Source organism: Saimiri boliviensis, chromosome 1, assembly GCF_048565385.1.
Source record: "Saimiri boliviensis isolate mSaiBol1 chromosome 1, mSaiBol1.pri, whole genome shotgun sequence".
Classification (NCBI taxonomy): Eukaryota; Metazoa; Chordata; class Mammalia; order Primates; family Cebidae; genus Saimiri; species Saimiri boliviensis.
Window position 1 is genome coordinate 244909217 of NC_133449.1, and position 27969 is coordinate 244937185.

General features: G+C 36.2%; 2 protein-coding genes across 4 annotated transcripts in view; both read right to left on the reverse strand.

Moving 5' to 3' along the window:
• The window catches only part of IPO11 (importin 11), a 211850-nt gene that overhangs the window by 29001 nt on the left and 154880 nt on the right, over positions 1-27969 (reverse strand). The window lies entirely within an intron of this gene.
• On the reverse strand, positions 5-27910 carry LRRC70 (leucine rich repeat containing 70). The gene is made up of 2 exons (XM_003925812.3): positions 13731-27910; positions 5-13276 (listed from the first exon to the last, which is right to left on the reverse strand). Exon 2 carries the CDS (start codon positions 13236-13238, stop codon positions 11370-11372), a length of 1869 nt encoding a protein of 622 aa, XP_003925861.1. The 5' UTR covers positions 13239-13276; positions 13731-27910; the 3' UTR covers positions 5-11369.

Genomic DNA, 27969 nt, shown 5'->3' on the forward strand with positions numbered 1-27969 from the left:
AGAATAAAAAGAAAAGCAAAACAGGTTAACTGGAGTACTCAGGTTAATTTTTTTTCCCCTAAATATCCTCTTGAACAAGAAGAAAAATTTCAGTTCTGAAATATAAAAGAAACTTTCAAAATATATTTCTTAAAACAAAAATTTTAACTCTGCCTATAACATTATAAAATTCTTTTTCACTAGATTATTCGTAAGTTTAAATACTAGATAGGTAGATTAGATAGAAAAGGACTATTTTAATATTACTGGATTTATTATAACAGTGTTATGTGACTTTTATAACTACAAAGACAAACATACAGAGTATTGACAAATAAAAATTCCTGCTCTTTTAATGACACTGTGAAGAAAAAGGACATGCCATATTCTAGAAGAAAATATTTGTAAAACAAGTATCTGCTAATGGACTTGAATCTAGGATGTAAAAAGAACCCTGCAAACACAGTAAGATGACAAATAATTTCAATTTAAAATAGGCATCAGATGCAGTGGTGCAAGCCTGCTGCAGTCCTAGCTACCTGGGAGGCTGAGGCAGGAGGATCTCTGGAGGCCAGGAGTTCAAGACTGCAGTGCACTATGATCACACTTGTGAACAGCCACTGCTCTCCAGCCTGAACAACACAGAGATCCATCTCTTAAAAGAAACAAAACCAAAACACTTTTTTAAAAAAGGCAAAAATGCGAACAGACATTTCATCAAAGATATACAGATGACATGTGAGCATCCTAAAAGGATGCTCATCATTAAGCATTAGGAAAATTTGAATTAAATAATAATAAAATTTTTTTAGAAATTTAGTGTGTGTTTATTTTTTATTTTTTATAGATTTGGGGGTAAATCTATAAAAGTGCAGAATTTGCAGACTTTACAAAGTCTAAGGAGGAAAACAGGCAGGAAATAATACAAATTTTTCAATTAACTTTTCAAAATAGTTATATAAGCTAAAACTGATGATGCAACTTTTTAATAACAGCAATCCCAAGACAGAAATGAATCAGAACCTTAATCAACTTAGAATTTTCTAAGCTCTAACCAGACCACAATTATGCTATTTATATATCGTACCTAATTAATATTTAAAGTCATTCTTGCATTATTGTATTTTAAATACAGAAAGTAAGTCAAGTGAGGGTAATTTAAGAGACTAAACATTTTTAGGCACTAAAATTCACAACCAAATAAAATATTCCCTTAACTATATTTATCTGCTTATATCATTCAACAGGGTTAAGCAAAGAACAATTTATTGAAATAGTGAAAGGAAGAAACAAGCCCTGATTTATCAGCTTTATTCCAGAATTTCTACAACAGTAGAGGCTACAACAGTGGTAACATTAAAAAATAGTTTTCCACTTTTCCCACCAGAGGAGGAAGAGCTGACAATGGGAAGAGCCCTGAGCAAGGAACAAACTTAGCTGAAATCAGCTACACTTGGCAAGCAATAATAACTGAGATGGTGGAGTGTCCACGCAGCTGCCAGCAGCTAGAGCCAAGACTGAAATCCAGAACCTTATACTGATCAAACCCAGAGGGCAGTGCTCCACGCTTGAGCTCACCATGCTGAGAAACTGCTTTTCAGAGGGCTTCTACAGAGCTCACAGCTCATCTTTTAGAAGTCATCTTTAGCTACTCTCAGTTTCTAGGCTTTGCAGGACTCCCTTCAGCCTAGAGCAATACAGCTTCTGATCCTACAACTCCATGGAGAGAAGACATCCATTTTTGAAATCTAGAGGCCACACTTCAGTCTACCTCATGAGATAGCTCTGCTGGGTAGATAACACTGGTCTCCCTTCCTGAAGACTCTGCTTCTTTGCCTTCTGTGAGCATAGCCTCTTCTGGTCACTCTTGTTGTCTGGCATAGACTTCTTCTCTGGGGGGCCCTTCAGCATCATTATTGCCCAAGGGAGTACAAAGGACCACATAAGGGAGTATGATTTTGGTGAGAAGCCAAGATCAGTCCACATCTCAAAAAGAGATGGTAGCAGCCTGAAATAGTTTGGTGGCCATGGGAATAAAGAGAAAGGGGCAGACTTGACAGATGTTTAATGGGTAAACATCACAGGATTTGGCAACTAATCGGCTATGGAAGATAAATGGGAGGAAAGAGTCTAGGACAACTGCTGGGTTTCATCTTGGGTGGGTGACTTGACTAGGTTAGTGACTTCACTCAATACAATAGGAGGTACAAAAAGAGCAAAGACATAAGAGAGAAGATGATGAATGTGGTATCCTAGAAAATGAGAGAGTGACCAACACCAAAAGTCAAGCAATCAGATAAATCAGGTTCTAAGCTGAGGAAGGGGACTGACAATTCTTTCAAAAAGCTTCTCCACGGAGGGGAACAACAGTGTAATAACCAGACGGAGTGCAGGGTTGAAGGGGTGTTTTTTGGCTGAGGGAAATGAACCAGTAGAGGTTGAGCAGATGAAAGTGCAGGTGACAAGGTGATGGCTGAAGGAGCAAGATCCCAGAGATGGGATGAAGTGGGATCATAACAGAGGCAGGGCTGAACAGAAAGGATATCTCTTTGCATGAGGCAGCAATACACAGATGGACATACTCCCTTGGAGGCTGACAGTGGGAAGCAGAAATTCCTCTATTTTGAACTTTCCTCTGTCTGTGAATTAGAAGGTGAGCTTATGTATTAGGCATGTGGGTGACTAAGCAGTTGGAGCCAAATGGTCAATGTTTACAGTAGACGGTCCTGACCAAGGACAAAGATTGCTCAATGGCACTGAGATCCAACTGCAATTGAATGCCCTAGATTTTTTAACAGCCCCAATCTGTATACTTCTATCGTTTTTAGTTGCTATATTTTACATCCAAGCAAATATTCATAGAAGAAATTGAGTCAGGCAATTCAGGCTTGGAAGATTACAAAGCTGGTAATGTTTGAGGATGAGGGGTTTAAAGAGCTGAGGGTATGAATGAGAAGTCTGAGTTGACCACAGGGCACCAGTTGGGTCAGGTAGAGAATGGGGTTAAAAGGGCGGGGGGGAAACACAAAAGGAAAAAACCCTAACACCAAGTGCAAACATCAAGGTTTATGCCAGATATGGTGGCTCACACCTGTAATTCCACTTTGGGAGGCTGCGGTGGAAGAGTCACTTAAAGCCAGGAGTTCAAAACTAGCCTAGGCAACAAAATGAGACTTGTCTCTACAAAAAATAAGAAAATTATCTGGGGGCAGTGGTGCATGCCTGTAGTCCCAGCTACTCAGTCCCAGCTGAGATATGAAGATTGCTTGAGCCCAGGAGTTCAAGGTTGCAGTGAACCATGATCGCACCACTGCACTCCAGCCTGGGTAACACAGCAAGACACTGTACATTAAAAAAAAAAAAAAAAAAAAAAAGTTTAGTGGTAAAGAGTAAGAAAACTGGAAAATATGAAGTTGCAGTAAGACAGGATATTAGCGTTTTGAGCATGGAATGTATGGATAAAGTGGAAGTGCATAGATTTTTTTAAAAAATCCAAGTCTTATAGGGCCAATTGTAAGGCCATGCTTGAAACCATTCAGGGTGGCAGAATTTGTGATGAAGACTGCAAAGCAGATTCGAGGCCTCAGTGACTCCTGCAAAATGACTGTGAGACTGGTAGAGAGCTGGTGACGTAACCAGATGGCATGGACATTCTGACCCGTTCCAGACCTCATGGAAATGGCAGAAAACTGGTCAGCATCAGAGCCTCAAATTGTGGCTTTACCAGTGACTTAACTACGTGGCCTTGGGCAAGTCAATTTAACCTCTCTGTGCCTCACTTGGCCTCATCAGTCACATGAGGACATAATAATACCCACAAGTTAAGTGCTTATAACAAGGTCTGCCACATGTACTAGAGCACTAGTTAAATGTCAGCATCATCACTATTTCTCAATTGAACAATGACGGGTTAACAGTTATCCTCTAAGTCTCTTAAACTTTTTGGTCTTCGTATCCTTTTACACTCCTAAAAACTGCTGAAGATGCCAAAGAACTTTTTAAAAAATGTATTATATCTGTCAATATTTTTCAGATCAGAAACCTGAGAAAATACTTTAAAAATATTTATACACTTAAAAATGTAATAAACTCATTACCACAGGGCACCAGTTGGGTCAGGTAGAGAATGGGGTTAAAAGGAAAAAAAAAAAAACAAAACAAAAATTTTTCCCCACACATATTTTCTAGGACACAACCTGCAAATACTTTTGTCATTCAAATGGAAACATACATCTTTTCTACACAGTAATTCTCTGCATGGTCATGGAAAAGTATATTAATAAATCTAGCTCCTCTGAAAAATACTGGCAAGAAAATAATCTAAAAAATCATAGTGGAAATTGACTATCTTAAAGTAAAAGTTGAATTTTTTTTTGCATTCAATAATGATCCTTATAAAGACTTTTATATACTAAACTATTCCTCTGATTATGTTTTATTTTTTGAGCGCGCACACACACACACACACACACACACACACACACAGCAGCCAGCACCGCCCTCCCCCAACAAAACCATTATCTTCAAGACTATAAGAAATAATTAAAATGATCTGTATGTAATGGGATGAGAAGAAATTGCCATCTTATGTGATTTTGCTGTAAGAAACAATGCCCAGTGAAGACACGTAAAGGAGATGATCAACGACTACTACAGAACTGTCTGGAAAAAAAAAAAAAAATTAAGCTAAGTAAAAATGCTTGAATAGTTCTTTTAAAAGTCACTTGACAGAATTGGTTTTTTTTTTTTTTTTTTTTTTTTTTTAAGTGATATAAAGGAATTTATCAGAGAATTGGTAATTAAGGAGCTACGGGTACAACTTCAACATTGTAGATATTGGAAAATGATGAAAATAAAGCTGTACAATATATAATTAAAAGGTAATCATGAACGTATATTTTAAGAACAAATCAAAAGGCCAACTCTGTTAATGTTACTGAAGTTATATGAAAAGGTAATTGTATTGTGGGATTAAATTCCTGGAAAAGTCTTGTACACTATACAGCTCAGATCAACATGAAGACAAAATGCTCTGGAAAACAGTGTTACATGATCAAAAGGGGATTTTGACTGATAATGATGAAGACACCAATGTCAAAGTTTGCAAGAAGCATTTGAATAAAATTGTATCATGAAATTTAAAAAAATCTCTAAAGCAAAATTTCACATTTAAATATACATGTGTAATTAAACTAACAAATTCATATAAACAGATATTTGACTATTTTGTTACAGCTTTAGAATAATAATGTGTTCCAGTTGCCCAAAAATCTTTATACTCAATGACCTTTCTCTGAGCTCCAGAACCCGAAGTCCACCAGTATCCTTCTCATCTACTCTTGGCACTCTCACAATCATCTCAAAATTAAGAAATCCAACACCAAACTTACGAGTGCCTCCCCAACAAAAACAAGGAAACCAAACACAAAAAAGAAAATCAAAGCCAGGCTCTCTTCCTGTTTCCCTTAACTGAATAAAAAGCATCTCTATCAACCCAGTGACTCATGCTAGAAACTAGGGATTCAGTTTACCTTTCTTCTCATTCACCCTTCCAATTTACCCTTCTCATTTACTCAATACATTATCACTCAATTATGTCAAATTTATCTCTGAAATTTTTCTTGTTTCTCCTCCTTTATATTCTTACTATTAACACAGTGCAACAAGCCAATTCTGTCTCGAGTTTAGAGTTTAAACTACTGCCTACTTTCCCAAACAAGGAAGCTTCTACTCTTGACTTCCTCTAATCCATTCTCTATGTACCAGACTAGAATGTTTTTACAAAATCAGGTATCTTTTCCTTGCTTTAAAGCGAAAGTTTACACCTTTCAATAACTTTCCATTATATTTAGAAATCCAAACCCTTAATCCTAGTTTAATCAGCCCTGTATGACCCAGTTCCTGTCCAGTGCTCTGACCATATCTAGCCTCACACTGTTCTCCAGCTTCATCAGCTCTCTTTAACACTTTATAGTTTCTGGGCTTTCACAGGGCCTTTCCATCTGCTAAGAATTGTATGATCTGGATTTACCTAGTCAGTAGTGTTTACACTAAGACTACAACTACTGTAACAACACTGAAGGTATGGTCGTGATTCTAGAAGACAGTATTTAAAGATGCTTCATAGATGAGAAGCAGGTAACAGGATAAGGGAGTTTCAAAAGCCAAGGCTTGAGAAACTGCACTACAACATAAAAACTTTTGCTCCTCAGAGCCTCAGACAAAAATACAAACTTACATATTAACTCGTGTATCATAGAAAATATATGACAAGAAGCAATAAGGTTGCCAAAAGCCAAAGATCCAAACTCACAACAGGCTAGGGTTTGGGTGCATGTACTGAAAATTCCACAGACATGGGAAGAAATGGAGACAAAAGAAAACCAGAATGTCGACAATGTATAAATATAAGTTCTCCACATTATTCAGGATAAGAAAACTATTTTCTACTAAATTACAATGTCCTCTATCACACGATGTCTCGGAATTGAGTCAGAAGCAATGAAACAAGGCACATCTGGGCCAGCAGGAGGTATACTATACATTCTTCTCTCTCATACTGCTTTCTCCAACATTTCTCTTTTAACCCACCAGCCTTCCCACATTAAAAGTGTGCAGCCACACAAGCTTACTAGCTTCAGCAAAGGAATGACCAGTGGTAGAGGGCGCTTAAAAGGGTTCATATAGGTAAGTTCAGTACGAGAAAAGTCAAATATAAATTTTAGTAAGAAACGAGTAGGTCTAAATAAAGTCTAATAGTAAACAGAACAGCCTGTTTTCCTTCACATAACCCACTCTCCTTCCTCTTAACGGAGCACATTGTACTTTAAATTCAAATATACATTTTTCTAGTTTGGAGATTAGTAACAGAGGACCAGTAAATAAGTTAGAGCTGTATTAAAAAACAAAACAAAAAAAAAACAGGTCTCAACAGAAAAGGTTCGTGTGAGACCAACTTGGTAGAAAGACCTGGCGTTAAAGCTGTTTTTTTATAAGCTTGAAAGGTTCCCTGGGCTTTCTTCGACTTTTTTTTTTTTTTTAAACACCGTGTAAGAACAAATACAGGAGATTTTACTGTTTTTTGTTGCTGTACAGCTAAGTTAATTGAGTAAAAATGTCCTAATTACTTGTTGGACCTCCTTCACTTCAAAGCTTAAAACTTAAATGTTCATATAATGCCTAGAGACTCAAGAAATGTCCACATATGTATTACATCTGAATGTTCTATTTCCTGACCTCAGGGGTAGTTGTGTGTCTACTTCTGTATGTGATGTATTTATCAATAACAGTTTTAAAAATGTTTATAGGGAAAATATTTGTCATGCGTTAACACTGACACAGGTGAGAGCTAGATAAACTCTACTATTACTTTACTATAAAATACACAAAGCAATAGAAAAGACAGCAAAAATCTGTCCAATGGTTACTCAAAAGACCCAGAAGGCCACGAGGCAGAGTAGATCAACAAAGCAACCCTGGTTTTCTAGTTGAGTCTAAATCAATTAGAAGTTATATTTTCAAAAAGCAAAAATTCTGATAGATTTTCTGAACTGCCTTCTTTGAATTTAGAAATTTTGTTTTAGGATAAAAACATTTTGTTACATAAATTTTTCTGAACTTAACATAGGCAGCTGTGTTGCTTGTGAACATCTTTAAGAGGATATGATTTAGGTGATAAGAAGTGGGGCATGGTGAAGTTTTCAGCTTACCTTACGTATTTCTGAACTGTTTAAATTTTTTCCCAATGAACATGTACTTTTAGTAATTAAAGAAAAAAACATAATTAGAGATGTAGGAGTTGGGAGGATATAACAAAGAAACGAATACATTATTAAAAATGTCTCTCAAGATGAACAACAAGATCACTCCTCCATAACAAAACAAATTACTTAGGAAAAATAACATTCACTTAAAATATATTCACATTTTCTGCTGAAATTATAATCCCAGAAAAAGTATTAAGCTAAGCAAGGAAAAGCCAACCATTGTTTGAAAACTCCTTGGAGCTGGTGGGGCTTTACTTTGTGCAATTTCTAATATATCTTAAAACTACTCTTCAGCTCCTTTCTGGTTTTCTCTCAAATACATTAACACAGTGGTTCTCAATGTACGGTCCCAGACAAACAGCATCACCACACTTGTGAAACTGAAAACTCACAGGCTCTATTCCACATCTACTGAATCAAGAATTCTGGCTTGGATATTCATTTGCAGAAGAATGAAACTGGACTATTTCTCACTGTATACAAAAATCAAGTCAAGATGCATTAAAGACTTAAACATAAGATCTGAAACTATAAAGCTACTGGAAGAAAACGTAAGGAAAACACTTCCAGACACTGGCCTAGGCAAAGATTTTATAGCTAAGACCTTAAAAGCGCAGGCAATAAAAACAAAAATAGACTTTAGAAGGACTATTTTAAATGAATATGCTTCTGCGTGGCAAAAGAAACAAGAGTGAACAGAAAACACACTGAAGGGGAGAAAACATCTGCAAACTATTCATCTAACAAGGGACTACTATTCAAAACATACAAGGAGCTCAAACAACTCAACTGCAAACAAATAAACAAAAAACCCCCAAAATAATCCCATTAAAAAGTAGGCAAAAGACATGAACAGACATTTCTCAAATGAAGACATACAAATGGCCCAGAGGTATATGAAAAACGTTCAACATCACTAATCACTAATTGCGTTTGAAATGAAAATGAAAACCACAATGAGATACCATCTTAGCACAGTTAGAATGGCCATTATTAAAAAGACAAAAAATGACACATGCTGGTGAAGATGCAGAGAAAGGGGAACTCTTATATACTGTTGGTGGGAATATAAATTAGTACAGGGATTTCTCAAAAAACTAAAATTAGAACTATCATCTGACCCAGCAATCCCACTACTGGGCATTTTTATCCAAAGGAAAGAAACTAGTATGGATACCTGCACTACCATGTTTATTACAGCGCTACTCACAATAGCAAAGATCAGGAATCAACCTAAGTGCTCATCAACTGACAAATGGATAAAGTAAACTGTGGTGTATGTACACAGTGGACTATTATTAGGCTATAAAAAAGAATGAAGTATTGTCATTTGCAGCAACAAAGACAGAACTAGAGGTCATTATGTTAAGTGAAATAAGCCAGGCACAAAGACATGTTCTTACTCATATTCGGGAGCTAACAAAAAGTTGATCTCATAAAGGTAGAGAACAGAATGATAGATACTAGAGGCTAGGAAGGTTCTTTGTGTATGCAGAGAAGATGAAAAGAGGTTGGCTAATGGGTACAAAAATATACTTAGATAAAAGGAATAAGTTCTAATGTTCAATAGCAAAGTAGAATAGCTAGAGTTAACAACAATATATTGTACGTTTCAAAATAGCTAGAAGAGAGGCTTGAAATGTTCCCAACACATAGAAATAATAAACAATTGAGGTTATGTCCCAATACCCTGAGACCTGATCATTACATATTCTATGCGTGTAACAACATCACACATACCACATATGTACAAATATTATCAATAATAATTTTTTAAAAAAGAAAAAAACTCTGGGAGGGGTAGAAGGAGTCAGAGGCAGCAAACTGTGTTTTTATAAGGCTACCAGGTGATTCTGAGTTTGAGAACCACTGTATTATGGTACAATAAACAGTATTGCATTTTATTATAATTATTTTCATTTCACAATATAAACTTGATAATTATCATTTGATTTAAATACTCCCAGGTAACATGTTCCAGGCTGATTTCATATGGATTGCATTTTTTAGTAATTAAAAAACACAAATCTGGGGGAAAAGGAAGGATATGAACGTGAAAGATACAATGCTTAAGAAAAAATTTTAAATACATATTTGTGGTTCAGGTCACTATTAACAAACCAACAAGCATGGTCACTTACTATAATGCCTAATATTCTGCAGAGGGCTACACAAGTACAAATTCATGCTAATGAAGAGAAAACATTACATTACTTCCATGACTTCAATTACTATCTACATTAAAGATTCTCAATCGAGGGTACTAACATCTCCTAGGGACTCTTTCAACTTCCATAAGGTCTTCCCTACTTACCTACTTCCCAAAATCATGGCCCAATTGGTTATTGTTACCGTAAGGGGTGTATCATACACTTCCAGTGTACTGGATAAATGAAAGTGTAGGAATTATTTGTCTTTACCATAAGACCTCTCTCCTGAATTTCTGCATGCTATATATTTCCGATTGGAGATCTAATAATAACCTCAGATTCAACCTGTCTAAAACTGAACTCATCATTTTGCCCTACTCCTTTTCTTTCCTTAGCTTAGTGAATACAGCACAAAACTGCCTAAGCCAAAAAAAAAAACCTGACATCTTTGACTTCTCCCTCCCCTGCCACCTCTCAACCAATCACTAAGGCAGTTCATTTTACTTTCAAAGTACCTCTTGATCATCTATCCTTTTTGCCAGTATCCTGGCCCAGGCCTCTAGAATCTCTTCCCTGGATTAGTAATTCAGATTCCTACTCAACTAATTCTGGCTCCAGTTTTATTGTTCCTTCCAGACAAAGGGAACTTTCTAAAGGGTATATCTAATCATTTCACTCTACTGCTTAAAATCCTTCAATCAAGATAAAGCATGTAACTACAAAGCTTTCATCACCTGATCTCTGCTTCAGGCTTTAAACCGCATACCATCGTTCATGACTCCAGCTGTACTGAATTTTAGTTCCTGAAAAGCAGTATTTTCTCTTCTGTTAACCCCTCTGACACGGCGTTAGCTCTTTTCACTGGGCTAATTTCTATTTATTCTTCATGATGCAGTTTTGACGTCACTTTTTTTCATAAAACCATCTCTCACCTCCACATATGTTATACTCAGTAGCATCTCTAAGTACAGTACTTATCATCATACTGTGCAGTAACCATGTATCTCCTCCTCTAAATTTCAAGCTCTACATAGAATAAGAACAATGTCTATTTTTTCATATTACAATCCTAGCACCAAACAGCAATACACCATGAAACTGAAGGCATGAGTTCTAGTCAGAGAGGCTCAAAAAGTGTTACGAGCTGTGAAAATTTGGGACAGTTACTTAAACTCTAAGATTCCTTACCTGTAAAGTAAAGCTAATACCACCTTTCAATGCTATTCATGGATTAAATATGTGAAACATTTGGCACAATGCTTGATACACAGAAATGTTAGCTATTATTACTTAGTACGTATCAAAGAAAATATTTGCTAAATGAATACACTATTCACAAATTATTAAAAACATATTTTAATAATGCTAACCTCATATAATTCATTGTATTTCCAAGTATATACTTCTATAAGGAGGTTTCAGTTTTAATCACGTCCATGGCACCAAAGTTTCTTATAGACAATATTTAGTTGAGTTATAAAGCAGAATGTTCAAAAAGAATGACCTGTGCCTCATTTTCAGGAACAATTTGTTTATGAAGTCGAATCTGCTCCAAGCCAGGACTTTCTAGAAAATTTGGATTACTGTTACAAATTGAGGCAGTTACATTATACCTTGCTGACTGATAAAAGCTGTAGTATTCAAGTCTATTTTCCCTTGAGTTTTCTAGTGCCTTTAGTTTTTGTTTAAATTGAACAACTTTGTAGATCAAAAAAATGATTAAAACACAAGCTAAGATGAAAAAAGCTAGCAAAATGTCAAAAGCCTCATTCAACTTCTCAACTTCTTGTGTACAAATCAGAGATGTTTTCCCTGATATTGAAGCAGCATCAATTGGTAGAGCACTGTTTTTTTCCAAGTTCAAGGTAACAGAAGTAGTAAGCTGTATCTGCACAGGTAACACTGCTGTAGTCTCTAATGGATTACCAAAGGCATTCTCTTGAAAAAATCTACCGGCAGGTGAAGTAGATTTTCGTTCCCAGAAAGTAATGCTCTCGGTCTCAGTATTTTCCAGAGGATTGCCACTGGTGGTTACTTTAGGCCAGGCCATCATTAGTGCAGTAGTCTTGTGATGAATGTGAGGAGATTTTACAACAGCCCAAGCTCTGGATACTTTTGTTGAAGACGTAACACAATTTGTAATGTTAATATAACGTAATGCTCTGCCACGCATGGATGGGGGATTCTGACAATAGATGTTTAGGGTAATGGCTGAAGATGTTAGCCAGTCTCGAAGGCCCGCAAGTTTGCAGTTACATTCCCAAGGATTAGAATTTGCCTGAAGATGAATCAATGAAGACAATGGCTTAAGGACCCTTGGATGCAAGTCTGTAAGATTATTAAATGACAGATTAAGGATCTTCAAAGATGCTCCCATGTTTTCAAATGTATCATTATCAATGCTAATTATTCTGTTTCTATCTAACTTAAGGTAAATTAAATTCTTCAACAAACTAAATGTGTCAGAATTTAAATTCTCTAAATCATTATGACTTAAGATCAAATGTTTAAGATTATTAATTCCACTAAATCCATCTCTAGTAACATTTCTAATTCTTGAATTTTTCAGGAGGAGATATTCCAAGTTGACAAGTCCTTTAAATGCAAAGGGCTGTATTACTTCAATGGGATTATGAGACAAAGAAAGTCTTCTAAGACTTTTAAGTACTTCAAAGGCATTTGATGGTACTTTTGTTAAAGTATTACTTTCTAGATACAAACAAGCAAGGTTTCCAAGATGTTGAAAGCCTGAGGCTGATATCCTCAAAATGTTATTGTTTGATAAGTCAAGTATCCGAAGAGCAACCATGCCAACAAAGGTACCACTCCCAAGAACAGTGAGGCGATTCCTTTGTAGATTTAAGTACTGAACTGAAACTAGATCACTAAATACTCCTCTTGGAACAAAAGACACCTGATTAGAATGTAAATATAAATTACGAAGATTTACCAGTCCCTTAAATATTCCAGGATCTAAGCGTTTGATAAAATTATTATTTAGAAATAGAAAATGTAGATGCCTCAACTGAACAAAGGCTTTTGGATATACATACAGAATGTTAGAATTGTCCAAATACAATACTACAAGAGAATGAAGTCCTGTTAATTCACTTTCATTTATATAAGATATATTATTTCCAGTCAGATACAGAAAAACTGTACTTTCAGGAAAATTCTGAGGAATACTCGAAAGGCCTAAGTTACGGCAGTTAATTTGTCTCCCAGTGCAGAGCTGACAAACAGATGAACATCCAAGTATTTCTTTGTGAAGTAATAATAAAATATAACAGGTAACAAGCAGAAACAGTCGTAGGCAAAGCAGAGAAAACTGTAATCCACACATATCCCTGTTCTTGGTTTTTCTGTTCAGATCAGAATTGGCTATAAAAAGAGAAGGTAAAGCTTAAATCATCAAAACTTCATCAAATGAATTCTTTTTACAATACTATAACTTCTGTATTGTTTTAATTAGGATCGGCCAATAATACTATCATAAATCACACCATGGTAATAGCATAAAATGGGTATGGAATACATTCCAGAATTATTAACATGATCAGGCCATTAACCCACTATTTGACAAAATAGTTTAGATTAATGAAACATTTGCTAAGTTAACTTAAAAATTACAATTGATTACGACACAGGTGACAAATGATGCAAGAATGAGAATCTATGAATTTAATGTGTCCCTTTAACAACACAGTCTAATATCAAACATTATAATTTATAAAAATACAAATTCACTACAGAACAATTAAACTCTAAATTACAGTTTTTCACAAAACTATTTTTCATGTCAGCTGTAAGTTCATATTTAAGTAAATAATCTTACCAAAAACAGGAAATTCATATTATTAACGCTCAGCTGATTCAGTAACGGTTTTCTTTCTAAATCTGAAGAACGACATTTCTAAACTCCATTTTGTTCTGTGGCACTGCTGACCTCCACCCCATCACCTTTTTTTTAAAGTCACAGTTTGCTCAGGAAACACCACTCTTCACATTGGTTCCTTTAGAGTCAATGTGTAAAACAGAGGTTGCCATGGATACAGGAAGCTGAGAGACAGGAAGTAATTTTATCTGTGTTTCAAAAGTATTGCTAAACGGAAATCTCGGGAACTTATTTTTTCAGAATGCAGTTAGAGTTTTCCTAATATACACATCGAAACATCTCCTATAATTTAAAAATAATAGTTTTTAGAGAATACCTGAAAACCTTAGTTATTCAGAACCTAAACATAACAGACTCTAGCTATCAACAACATAGCTATTAAATGGAAAAGACTAGTTGAAATAAGATGGATATACAGTAAGATATTTTTTGTCAGCTTTATAATGAATAAAATATTTATAGCGTTTTAAATACATATTGACGACCAATTTTATGCTTTATTCCTTTAATAAAAATAGGAAAAAACAATTTAGAATGGTGAACACAAATGTTGTTATACTATCCTCTAGTGTTCTTTTTAAAATTTTCAAAATATTTTTGGTTGCAAAAACTACTGAGTACTACTTAATATGTTAAGGTACTAACTGGTAGTAAGGTATTAATTAGTATTAAGGCACTAATTGGTTGCACTGGGTTATAAGATGGTAATAAGCTGCATACCAAATTACTGACATAGGTTATCTTTGCAAGAAAAGTTGGGGAGAGTGCAAGAGGCAATGTTTTGCCATATATATATATATATATATATATATATATATATATATATCTGAATTAGTTTGAATCTTTTAGAACAAAATGGGGAATATTAATGTAATTTAAGACTTTAAAGAATTGAGTATAAATTGTTTATATTATATATTGTTCAGTCATTAACTTTCCAAAAGGCTAGTTGCTTAAGCTTTCTAATTCTTTTAATACTACTAATACCCTGATAATATTCCTAAAATATCAATAGTTATATAATTGTATAGAACTTTCCTTTGATGTTAAAGCAGTTTTATTTCACATCAAGAAAACAATTACTTTAGATAATAATTATGTCCACACTAGTAGATACCTTAAATAATACCTAGCACTATCTTTCTATGACTAAAAATTCAGTAATGCATACTGAATAGCAGCTCTTTATCAAAATGATTTATGATTCTTACAACTATCCTTTAGGGCTGGCTATTGTTACTATTTTATGCATTAAAAACTGGAAAACAACACAAATGACAAAAATGACATGAACTTGAGGTAGGGCTAGGTTTCTCAGGTCCACTTTGTTTAGTACTTCCAGTAACATACAAAGTGATATGAGGCTTGTCTCATGGATTTTTCAATTGCATAATATAACTTAAAGAGTTAAGAAAAAGTCAGAGAAAGGGTCCTTTAAAATAAAAATTAATTTAAAGGGAAAAAACCCATATAGTAATATAACCAGAGTATTAATTTTGTTCTCTGTGGCAAAAATAGCCAACACAGTCAAGAATACTTATTAGTCAGGTTGCAAAAGTAAAAATTTTAGAAAACTCTATTAAGAAAAAAATGACAGAATAAAATCTAATTTCTCACATTCTAAAAACTGATGAAAACTAAACTGACTTCACCAAAAACAGTAAATCGTACACTGTAACTCTCAGGTTGCGTGGTTAAAAAAAAATCCAATCTCCAGCAAAACAAAGTTTAGTCTTTCTGTTCATTTAGGAGTTGCTGCTCTTAAAGACAACTGATCAACACTAGAGAAGGCCACAGAAATCAAAAACTCAAAAAAGGTAGATGTGAGAAGGTAATTTAAACCTCTTCTCTTGCTTAGTATGATCATATCACTAGTTAGTGGGCAAAACTGGCTACTCAGGTTTTAGATGAGAATTCAAGTCTTCTGACTTCCCTGTGTACTTACTGCAAGGTACATTTCCCTGTGCTTTGACTGAGTATTATTACTTCACAGCAACTCACATCATGCAAGTAGTATAAAATATTCTCATGAGCTCTAAATCCTGTAACATGTTTTCTAAAATCTCCACATGATCTCTAACATGTAATAATTCCCCCCATCTGAATTGTGACATTTTGATTTTGTTCTGTAATAACACATCAAAATGATTCCTCATTACCGTATTCTGATTACTAATATTCATTACAACTATTACTGAACACTACACTCAACTTCTTAAATTAGCCTTCTATTTCTTTCCAGGAAATTGACTAATTATTTTCCTTTCATTCTTGTAGCTGAACCTTCTTTTACAGTGCCTTTGTCTTCAAATCATCTCCTGCTTCTAGTATCAATACACAACTATTCTCTTTTCCATTCAGATTTTGCCTATACAAAGACAAGAATGTATAAATAACAGAACAATTGTTCCATTAGCACCTTTTAAATATACACCATCTGTATGTATGCATGTATTCTTTTGAGACACAGTCTGGCTCCATCAGCTAGGCTGGAGTGCAACAATGTGAACACAGCTCACCACAGCAGCAACCTCCCAGCTTAAGTGATCCTCTTGCCTCAGCCTCCTGAGTAGCTGGGAGTACAACATGCCACCACACCTGGCTAATTTTTCTCATTTTTGTAGAGATGAGGTCTTACCATTTTGCTCAGGCTGGTCTTGAACTAGTAGACTCAAGTAATCCTCCCACCGTGGACTCCTCTCAACCTGCGATTACAGGTGTGAGCCACTGTACCGAGCCTATATGTATTTAGATATATAGCATCTACATATAAACCAATCGAGATTAGTTTACATATAAAGAATGGCTTATAATAACAGCAGTCACTGATTTTATGGATCTTAAAAGTTACTGATGGACCTAAAGTCAAGAGAATGAAAATGTGAAACAGGATTTGCAATTAAAAAATAATCCAGCTCTTTGTGCCATCATGAAGCCTGTGGAGGCCTGCTTGAAGCATGACTTCCAAAAGCAAATCTGTCTGGAAGGCTGTGGTCCAAGGCCATTTTTGCTGGCTATAGGCAGGGTCTCTGGAACCAAAAGAAGCAAACAGGTGTTCTTTTTTTTTTTTTTTTTGAGACGGAGTTTCGCTCTTGTTACCCAGGCTGGAGTGCAATGGCGCGATCTCGGCTCACCGCAACCTCTGCCTCCTGGGTTCAGGCAATTCTCCTGCCTCAGCCTCCTGAGTAGCTGGGATTACAGGCACGCACCACCATGCCCAGCTATTTTTTTTGTACTTTTAGTAGAGACGGGGTTTCACCATGTTGACCAGGATGGTCTCGATCTCTTGACCTTGTGATCCACCCGCCTCGGCCTCCCAAAGTGCTGGGATTACAGGCTTGAGCCACCGCGCCCGGCCAGCAAACAGGTGTTCTTAAAACTGAAGGTGTTTATGCCTGAGATGAAACTGAATTCTATTTGGGCAATAGTTGTGCTTACGTATACAAAGTAGAGAATAACACAGTGACTCCTGGCGGCAAACCAAACAAAACCAGAGTAATCTAGGGAAACGTAACTTGGGCCCACAAATTTGGCTCGGTTTTTGCCAAATTCCAAAGCAATCCCTCCGGTAAGACCCTTGGACATAAATACTGTAACCCTTAGGATTTAAACTAATGAAAAATAAAGAAAGTGGATTTGTGCTCTTGGAAAAAGAAATCTAGTAAATGATTTGAAAATTATCATTTTGCTCAATGTAGGAGAGAAATTTTAACAAGGGTCAGTACTTTATCTCAATATACACCACTTATCAGTTGCAAGAAAAAAAAAAACATAGTAACTATACACAGTGGAAAAATCAGATAACACCATGACCAGCATTAACATCATCAATGAGAAACAGATGAGCACCATGTGACTTTGCCTGTGATATTCCAAGAGGCACACATCACTCATACAATATTCCAATGGGAGATGCATATATATATCTAACTGTAAGAAAATACTAGACAAACCACAAATGAGGAACAGGTTATTCTGTTGGGGATGGTGAGGGGAGGATGGATGGGAGACAAAAACAAAGAAACAATTGGAGAGATAGAGATTAAAGGAGTGGATTCTTTAAAAATGTTATAAGAAAAAGAAAAGACTGAGGAAATGACATTACAGAGTAAAAGAGACTATAAAAAGACAAAAACTAAATGCAATAATTGGTCCTAGACTGAAGTACTGAGGAGTAAAAGACCATGACAAATGCAACTTACACACAAATGGTTCAGAATATAAAACATCTATCTAGTTATCTGACAGAAAATACGTATCACACAACAAACTGGGACAAAAGTTAACAATAGGTGATTCTAGGTAAAGGTTATATGGGTGTTCTTTACTGTTCTTGGAGTGTTTTCCTAATTTGAAATAATTTCTAAATGAAAATATCGTGACAGCAGCTATAATCTCCATGTAAAATTTGTTCTTGTGCATTACTGCCAAGATACGTCAGCATTTCTAAGTTTTTAAGGTATGCTTTAAAATAAAAATAGAAACAAATATTGTGCTGTTACATTATGGCGAAACTGTATGAATATCTCTATTTTCTTAATTGTCAACAAGAAAATCAACTAACAAATTTTTAACTACAAATCTATCTATGAGAATAAAAAATAAACTATATTCATCAGAAGCCTAAAATTTCAACTATGTCTGTGTCTTCGGGGCTTTAAAAACACTGTACTGACACTGGAACACTTTGAAGGAACATTATTTATTAATCATTCCCCCTAGCATGACTTTAGAAGAGTATTTTTAACTTCTTGATATCTGTTCCTGTTACACAGTCATTTCGAGAAGCAATATTCTATTTCCATGGACAATTTTAGGTACCATCCTCATTGCTGCTACAGGATAAATTTCTTTGTTGTGTACTGGCATAGTTTTACACTGTAAAGCACAGAAAGCAGAACTATTAAACAGAAGGGCTGTTCCAACTTAGAAAAAGCTAGGAGAGATGCATTATAATTCAAAGTATCTCCTCTTTCCCCTGGCTCCAACTGAAACCTTTGGAACACTATCTCTCCTCTGACCCTATCCACCACCTTCTGGGTTTTGCTAAGATAGACTACTATCAGCAGACTGTAGTTTAGATGTGAACTATATTAGCATTTCTCTTTCCTGCAAATCCCTTCCATTTTGATGGTTCTTATTTTACACTTACATTACCAATATCCAGTTTATCACAATTCCTAAAATCCCTATAGTTTTAAACACATACACACACAAAGGGAGAAGAAAGGAGGGAGTAGTAAGTCCGGAAGAGTTGAGTCTCTTCCAATAATTATATAATAACCTTTGAAATTATTTTCTTGCCTCAAAAGACAGTATTATAAAATGGCTGCAGTTACATGAATGAAGACTATATTGAATATAGAAATTAGCATATGCAGTTAAAAGCACAGATTTGGGAGTCACTGTATTTTGGAGATAATACTTACATAACAAATAGCTATATAGTTAGAAAAAAGTCCTACAATAAAATGGGTGCCTTAAGGAGTAGAAACGTTTTATTAGCCAAGTAACCAAGTGGAATCTGAATGAACATCCATCATACTGTAGAAGGAAAGTTCATTACCAAGTAAAGGGTAACCTAAATAACCCCTAGGGAACTTTCAATGTTAAGCCACCAGTGCTGAAAACTACCCAATATGGCTGAGAGGTATAAATATAAAACTACTGGAGGGGCATCAAAGCTCCACACAATACCATCTATGCCAGGCATGAGACCAGTCAAATTGACCACAGTGTGAAAAATAATTCCAGAAGCATGCCCAGTTTGGTCACTGGAATATGGCTAACAGTTTCTTGGTACACAAACTGCTAAGCTTTTCATGGCCAGTCTTTTAAGCATCTTATAGCTTGGATTTGACAGAACCTCTACCATTTAATCTCCATTATTTTGACCCACTAAGGATGCATCTGCAGCTCTTTTTCACTCCAATAACCAATGCTCATAACCCACTGATCTGCTTACAGATCATACATACTACATAGTATAATATAGCTATTCAGCAATTCAGAAAAATTCCCAATATAAAATCCAACTCACAACTTAAAAAAAGAGTATACAGTCAGAAAGGTTAGTGAAGCAGAGAAATTAGGATAAACAGAAGATAAGATTAACTGCTTTTGCTACTGCTGGACAGATGTCTTTACTGATAGAGTGCTTCTATGACCCAGAGAATGTTCTCAACAATTTTGAAGTATTACCTCTTTTTAATTCTCACAGGAGCCCTATAAAGTAAGGTATTATGATTATCCTCATATAACGGATAAAAAAATGAGACACAGAGAAATTAAAACTAAAGCTTTATACCCAGAAGATCCTACCATATTTCCATATATAAAATTTTCTGGTGTTTTTATTATCCTTTAAGTTCTGGGGTACATGTGCAGAACGTGCAGGTTTGTTACATAGGTATACACGTGCCATGGTGGTTTGCTGCACCCATCAACCTGTCAAACACATTAGGTATTTCTCCTAATGCTATCCCTCCCCAGCCCCCCACCAACAACAGTCCCTGGTGTGTGATGTTCCCTTCCCTGTGCCCATATGTTCTCATTGTTCAATTCTCACTTATGAGTGAGAACATGCAGTGTTTGGTTTTCTGTTTTTGTGTTAGCTTGCTAAGAATGATGATTTCCAGCTTCATCCATGTCCCTGCAAAGAACATGAACTCATCCTTTTTATGGCTGCATAGTATTCCATGGTGTGTTTGTGCCACATTTTCTCTATCCAGTCTATCACTGACGGGCCTCTGGGCTGGCTCCAAGTCTTTCCTATTGTGAATAGTGCCACAATAAACATACATGTGCATGTGTCTTTATAGTCTAATGATTTATAATCCTTTGGGTATATACCCAGTAATGTGACTGTTGGGTCAAATGGTATTTCTATTTCTAGATTCTTGAGGAATTGCCACACTGTCTTCCACAACGGTTGAACTAATTTACACTCCCTCCAACAATGTAAACGTGTTCCTATTTCTCCACATCCTCTCCAGCATCTGTTGTTTCCTGACTTTTTAATGACCACCATTCTAACTGGCACAGTTAGATGGTATCTCATTGTGGTTTTGATTTGCATTTCTCTAATGATCAGTGATAATGAGCTTTTTTTCATGTTTGTTGGCTGCATAAATGACTCCTTTTAAAAAGTGTCTGTTCATGTCTTTCGCCCACTTTTTGATGTGGTTTTTTCTTGTAAATTTGTTTAAGTTCTTTGTAGATTCTGGACATTAGCTCTTGGTCAGATGGATAGACTGCAAAATTTTTCTCCCATTCTGTAGGTTGCCTGTTCACTCTGGTGATAGTTTCTTTTACTGTGCAGAAGCTCTTTAGTTTAATTAGATCCCACTTGTCAATTTTGGCTTTTGTTGCCATTGCTTTTGGTGTTTTAGTCATAAAGTCTTTGCCCATGCCTATGTCCTGAATGGTATTGCCTAGGTTTTCTTCCAGGGTTTTTATGGTTTTAGGTCTTATGTTCAACTTTTTGATCTATCTTGAGTTTATTTTTGTATAAGGTGCAAGGAAGGAGTTCAGTTTCAGTTTTCTGCATATGGCTAGTCAGTTTTCCCAACGCCATTTATTAAGCAGGGAATCCTTTCCCCATTGTTGTTTTTGTCAGGTTTGTTGAAGATCAGATGGTTGTAGATGTGTGGTGTTATTTCTGAGGCCTCTGTTCTCTTCCATTGACCTCTATATCTGTTTTGGTAACAGTACCATGATGTTTTTGTTACTGTAGCCTTGCAGTATAGTTTGAAGTCAGGTAGCATGATGCCTCCAGCTCTGCTCTTTTTGCTTAGGATTGTCTTAGCTATGTGGGCTCTTTTTTGGTCCCATATGAAATTTAAAGTAGTTTTTTTTCTAATTCTGTCAAGAAAGTCAATGGATAGCAGTGAATCTATAAATTACTTTGGGCAGTATGGTCATTTTCACGATATTGATTCTTCCTATCCATGAGCATGGAATGTTTTTCCATTTGTTTGTGACCTCTCTTACTTCCTTGGGCAGCAGTTTATAGTTCTCCTTGAAGTTCTTCACATCCCTTGTAAATTGTATTCCTAGGTATTTAATTCTCTTTGTTGCAATTGTGAATGGGAGTTCACTCATGATATGGCTCTTTGTTGGTCTGTTATTAGTGTCTAGGAATGCTTGTGATTTTTGCACAATGATTTTGATTCCTGAGACTTTGCTGAAGTTACTTATCAGCTTAAAAAGATTTTGGGCTGAGATGTTCTTATATAATTTACAATAAGAGGTTTTTCTTAACAAATGGAACTTGAGAAAATGGAACTTAAAAAATTAACTATGTGCAGTGACCAAACTTCATAACTAACTATGGAAGAATGTGAAAACCCTGGCACGGTGGCATACACCTGTAATATTGGCACTTTGGGAAGTTGAGGCAGGAGGATAACTTGAGCCTAGGAGTTCAAGATGAACCTGGGCAAAATGGTGAAACCCCATCTTTACAAAAGATATAAACAATTAGTTGAGTATGGTGGTGTGTGCTTGTAGTCCCAGCTGCTGGCAAAGCTGAGATGAAGGAATCACCTGAACCTGGGAAGTCGAGGCTGCAGTGATCCATGATTGGGCCACCATACTCCATCCTGAATGATAGAGTGAGAATCTGTCTCAAAAAATTAACAAACAAAAAAATATATACACAATTATTGTGTACTATAAAATCAAGATTATTATAGTTTAAAGGTACTGTGCCCTGTGACTAAGCTACCACCAGAATTTTATAGTTGTAAACACCAAATAATACTTCCAATGTATTTTCTATGTCATCTCTTCCAGATAAGTATCTATAATGTAGTGGAGAACCTCAATAAATACTTTCTTAATAAATGCACTTGATTTCCAGAGAGAAGACAGAAAGAATGATTTGTTGTCCCTTTTATGAACAACTTAAATACAACGAGGTATGTGGTTTTAAGTGGTTGGAAGAAGTACCTTACTTTAATAATGAAATTATCTAGGATTATGATCTCATTTTTTTGATCAGACTAATAAAAATGACTCAGAAGTAGTAAAACAAGATTGTGGAATAGTAAAATTAGACAATATAGCATTACTTGAGGTACTCAATAGCCTGGCAGAATAGACATCAAGAGTAAGATGGACTGGATTTGAATTTCAGTTTGGTACTTGACTTTGGGTGGGTAATTAGGCTTTAATAGTCTTGATTACATATTTAAAGATTTAATAAGGCCAGACGCAATGGCTCACGCCTGTAAGCCCAACATTTTAGGAGGCTGAGGTGGGTGGATCACTTGAGGTCAGGAGTTCAAGACCAGCCTGGCCAACATGGTGAAACCTTTTCTCTACTGAAAAAAACAAAAATTAGCCAGGCGTGGTGGTGTGTGCCTGTGATCCCAGCTACTGGGGATGCTGACTCAGGAGAATAACTTGAACCCAGGAGGTGGAGGTTATGGTGAGCCGAGACTGTGTCACTGCACTCCAGCCTGGACGACAGAACGACACTGTCTCAAAAAAAAAAAAAAAAGGTTAATAATGTCCATCCCCCAGGACTGTTGGAAGAATCCACTGAAATGTGTATGAAAAACATATTGTATAAAGGCTATCATAAATTATGTGTTCTATTAGTTATTATCTATTTCTTATTATCATCTTCTTCACACATAAACTAGATGAATGTGGGAAAGCTTCCAAAGAAAGCTTTGTACCTACTTAATAAGCTGGTACCATCACACAGTTATTCAAAATGATTAATATCAGAAACAATTATTTACCGAGTGGTCATATTCATTAAGCATTTTAGAAGGCATTATATATACATTCTCTAATTCATCATAATAAGCCCTAAGTGCTAGCTGTTAACACTGCTTCCATTTGAAACATGAGAAAACAGAATGAGAGAAAACTGGTCCAATGTCACATGAACACACCAGGCAGAACATGCATCTGAAGCTAAATCTAGCTTACCTCTCCATCATAATGTGTTTTTTTCTCTGGGACTCTGGATAGAATGAAAGCAGAAACTCAAGGAAAAGAATCTCATAAATAAATAAATAAATAAATAAATAAATAAATAAATAAATAAGATGTTCCTCAGGCTATGAAGGAACCACTTGTGACAAACACATGCATCATCTACATGAAGAAAAACCAGAAAGCTCAGGAGACTCTCATCATTTTCCTCCTGAGTACTTTTTCTATTGTTATCCTTGCTGGAGCTAGCTACTCTGTGTGCAATTACTTTTCTTTATCATTTCAACTACTTTGAGGATCTGGACCCAATACAGCATTCTCACTGATAAACATCTCTTATTCTCATTGTAAAGCAGTTTGAGGTCCTGAAACATCAAAATAATCTCATTTGATCATAGTGTAGTTTTCTCTGGTGACATGTTCGAAAGAAGCTTCTCATACAATGGTCAGTGATTAATTAAGGGCACCCAGTGTCTATAATATGACTGTTACATATGAAAACAGTTTGCCAGAAGCCTTTATCTAATTTGCAGATGGGCACTGTCCCTAGATATTAGGAAAGCATTGAGAACGTAGTCCCAAATTCACAAGCCTTCAGAAACTTTCCTAAGCAGTCAGGACAGGAGATAGAAGACACAAATTGTTGTTCTAAGATGCCAGAGTACAATAAACAATAATGTATCCTAAAGGTGAAATACAATGTGTCCTCAGTACACAGCATGTTGACCTAGCACATAACAGCATCTTTAAATCATTGCTGTTGTATTAGTAAGTGTCCTAAGGTTGCTATCAGAAGAGGAAGAAGTGAGCATTTTAATTCTAATGTATGTTTCAAGAGTAAAGTAAATTTGTTTTAAAAAGGAAAACCAAAATAGACGATTCCCATTCAAATCCTAATGTATGAAGATAGAAATACTTCAAAAGTGTGGCACTTTGGGGGAGGGGGAAGTGTGAGGAGGGGAATATCTGGTTTTCAAAGAACTTTCAGAAGCTTAAAAAGTTTTATAAATGATTATAACCTTTCAGTTAAAAGTCAGCAAGCCAAAGAATTAATCATTTACCTTCTTTCTCAATGAAACTGCTTTGTATACAGATGAAAGGAGTGACATCCAATTGTAATATCAACTGTTCTTCTTTCTAACACTTGTCTACACCCTCCAGCTTCTGCTGGATTAAAGCTAATAAAATTCAGCTTGTAATTAATAGCCAATTCAAAAATAGATGCTCACTCAAATTATGCTGGAAAACCAGTCCCAAACTCACAAAAGCCAAAGATACATATGCATAGCTTATACCAAAAACAAAAACATTAAAAACTGCATCAAAGAGTTTTTTTGTCCCAGTAGAACTGAAATAATCAGAACCAATATTTACTACAAACTGTATTACATTATATACAAAAAAGGAAAACATGTATAAGGTAAAGATTATTCTTTTTAACTTCTAAGGATTTATAGCCCCTTTGTAAACCAATATTCAAAGAGTGGTTAGGGAGCAGAATTTCAGCATCTGAGGTCCTGAAACTTCAAAGTAATCTTATTCATGTCTCTATTTTCCTCATATAACAATGCAAGAAAGAGAATTAGTCACCATTCAATATACCCAATGAAGACTGTTCCTTTTACAGTCAACTCTGGCAAAATAAAAATTGTAAAGAACTCTCCCCTTGTTACTTCACTGACCTGTTCCACAAATTACTATATAATCAAATAATATGAACTAAGTTAGAAATCAGCTCAGACTGTATTTTGAATAAAAACATCAACAATAGGAGCAACTACTTAGAGAAGAGGAAGAGTCATATGAAAAAACAGAACCCTCCAATGACCATTTCCTTGCATTACTCCACTGGAGCATCAATTTGCAGAATAATTTTCAGAATTATCCAAACAAGAAAATACCTTCACAAGAGCTAAAGAAACCAGGTGAGAGATCACAGTACCTGGTAAATAAGAAAGGGCACACTGAAAGGAGCAGAAAGAAGAGTCTTTCATTGCCTGCACCATTCCTACACCAACCCCAGGCAGCACAGGGCAGAGAGAGAAGCTGTGCTCTTGGGGGAGAGAAAGAAGAAAGTATGCAGACAGCTTTGCCTTGGCCGCTACTACCAGCAGCCCCCCTCTCTTTCTCACTGTCCAAAATAAATCACAGTACTGGGTCCAACTCGAAACAGTGCAGCACAAAGAGAAACTCCTTCCATATGAAGGGAGAGGAAAGTGAGTAAAGGCCTTTGCCTGAAGAACCCTGGGAATTCTCAAGTCCCTCAGGCTAGGGATCTTCACATGGAAGAGAGTCACAGAACACCTTGGCCTCAGGACACTCTCTAGGGCTGCAGTGTCCACAGGCTTAAGAAACTTAACAGTCAGTCCCTTTTAAATTCCTGAAGACCCTCTGAAGAAGGACATGTAAAAACAAGGCCAGGCTGTGAAGACAGGAAAAAAAAAATACCTAATTCATTAAGGCTCAAACACTGACATACCTCTATAAGTATCAAGAACATTCAGCTAAATATGATCTTACTTCATATTTATCAGACTAAATAAAGCATCAGTGATCTATCCTGAAGAGATGGGGATGTGCAAACTTTCAGATAATTCGAAATAGCTCTTTTGAGGAAGCTCAAAAAATTTCAAGAAAACATAGATAATCAATTCAGAAACTTATCAAATAATTTAACAAAAAATACTGACTTTTTTTCTTTCTGTTTTTCTAGACAGAGTTTTTTTAGACAGAGTGTCACTCTGTGACCCAGGCTGGAGGGCAGTGGCATGATCTTGGCTCACTGCAACCTCTGCCTCCCAGTTTCAAATGAGTCTCCTGCCTTAGCCTCCTGAGTAGCTGGGATTACAGTTATGTACCACCACACCCCACTAATTTTTTGTATTTTTATTTTTTGAAAATCAAATGGAAATACCGGAGTTGAAAATACAATGGACAAACTGAAAAATTTATAGGCTCTCAACAGCACAACAGATCAAGCAGCAAGCAGAAGAAAGAATCAGTAAGGTAGAAGACAGAATATTTGAAAATACAGTCAGCCTGGGGTGTGGGTGGCTCACATCTGTAATCCCAGCACTCTGGGAGACTGAGGTAGGAGAATCGCCTGACACCAGGAAGTTGAGACTACACTTCACCTGGGCAACAGAGCAAGACCTGTCAAAAGCGAAGGGGAGGGGAGGGGAGGTGGAGGGAAAAGGAAAAGGAGAAAGAGAAAGAAAAAGAACACAATCAAAGGAGGAGAAAAATTGAAAAGAAATAAATACAGCTTATGAGATCTATGGGACAGCATCAAAAGAGCAAATGCAGCCGGGCAAGGTGGCTCATGCCTATCACCCCACCACTTTGGGAGGCTGAAGTGGGTGCATCACCTGAGGTAAGGAGTTTGAGACCAGCCTGACCAACATGATGAAACCCTGTCTTTACTAAAACACAAAATTAGCCAGGCGTGGTGATACACACTTGCAATCCCAGCTACTCGGGAGGCTGAAAGGAGTTCAATCTTAAAGAAAAGGATGGTAGAGTAAAACAAGAAAACATCTGGATGGATAAAATTATCTGGTAAAGGTTAACTATACAGCCGAGCATGGTGGTCCACGTGTGCAGTCCCAGCTACTCAGGAGGTTGAAGTGGGTGGATCACTTGAGCTCAGGAGATCAAAACCTGCCTAGACAATAAAGTCAGACTGCCAGTTTAAAAAAAAAAAATCTTTTTAAACTATATGGACAAAAAAATCAAAATAATCTAATACTGTAATTGTGGTGAGTATATCACATTTGTTTCTTGCAGGACTATTCACAATAGCAAAAACATGGAACCAACCCAAATGCCCATCAATGACGGACTAGATAAAGAAAATGTGGCACAAATACACCGTGGAATACTATGCAGCCATAAAAAAGGAATGAGACCATGTCCTTTGCAAGTACCTGGATGAAGCTGGGAGCCATCACCATCAGCAAACTAACACAAGAACAGAAAACCAAACACTGCATGCTCTCATTCATAAGTGGGAGTTGAGCAATGAGAACACATGGACACAGGGAGGGGAACACCACACACTGGGGCCAGTTGCAGGATACAGGAGAGGGAAGTTGAGCATTAGGACAAATAGCTAATACATGTGGGGCTTAAATCCTAGATGTCAGGTTGATAGGTGCAACAAATCACTATGGCACACGTACACATATGTAAAAAACTTGTAGGTTTGTTACATATGTGTACGTGTGCC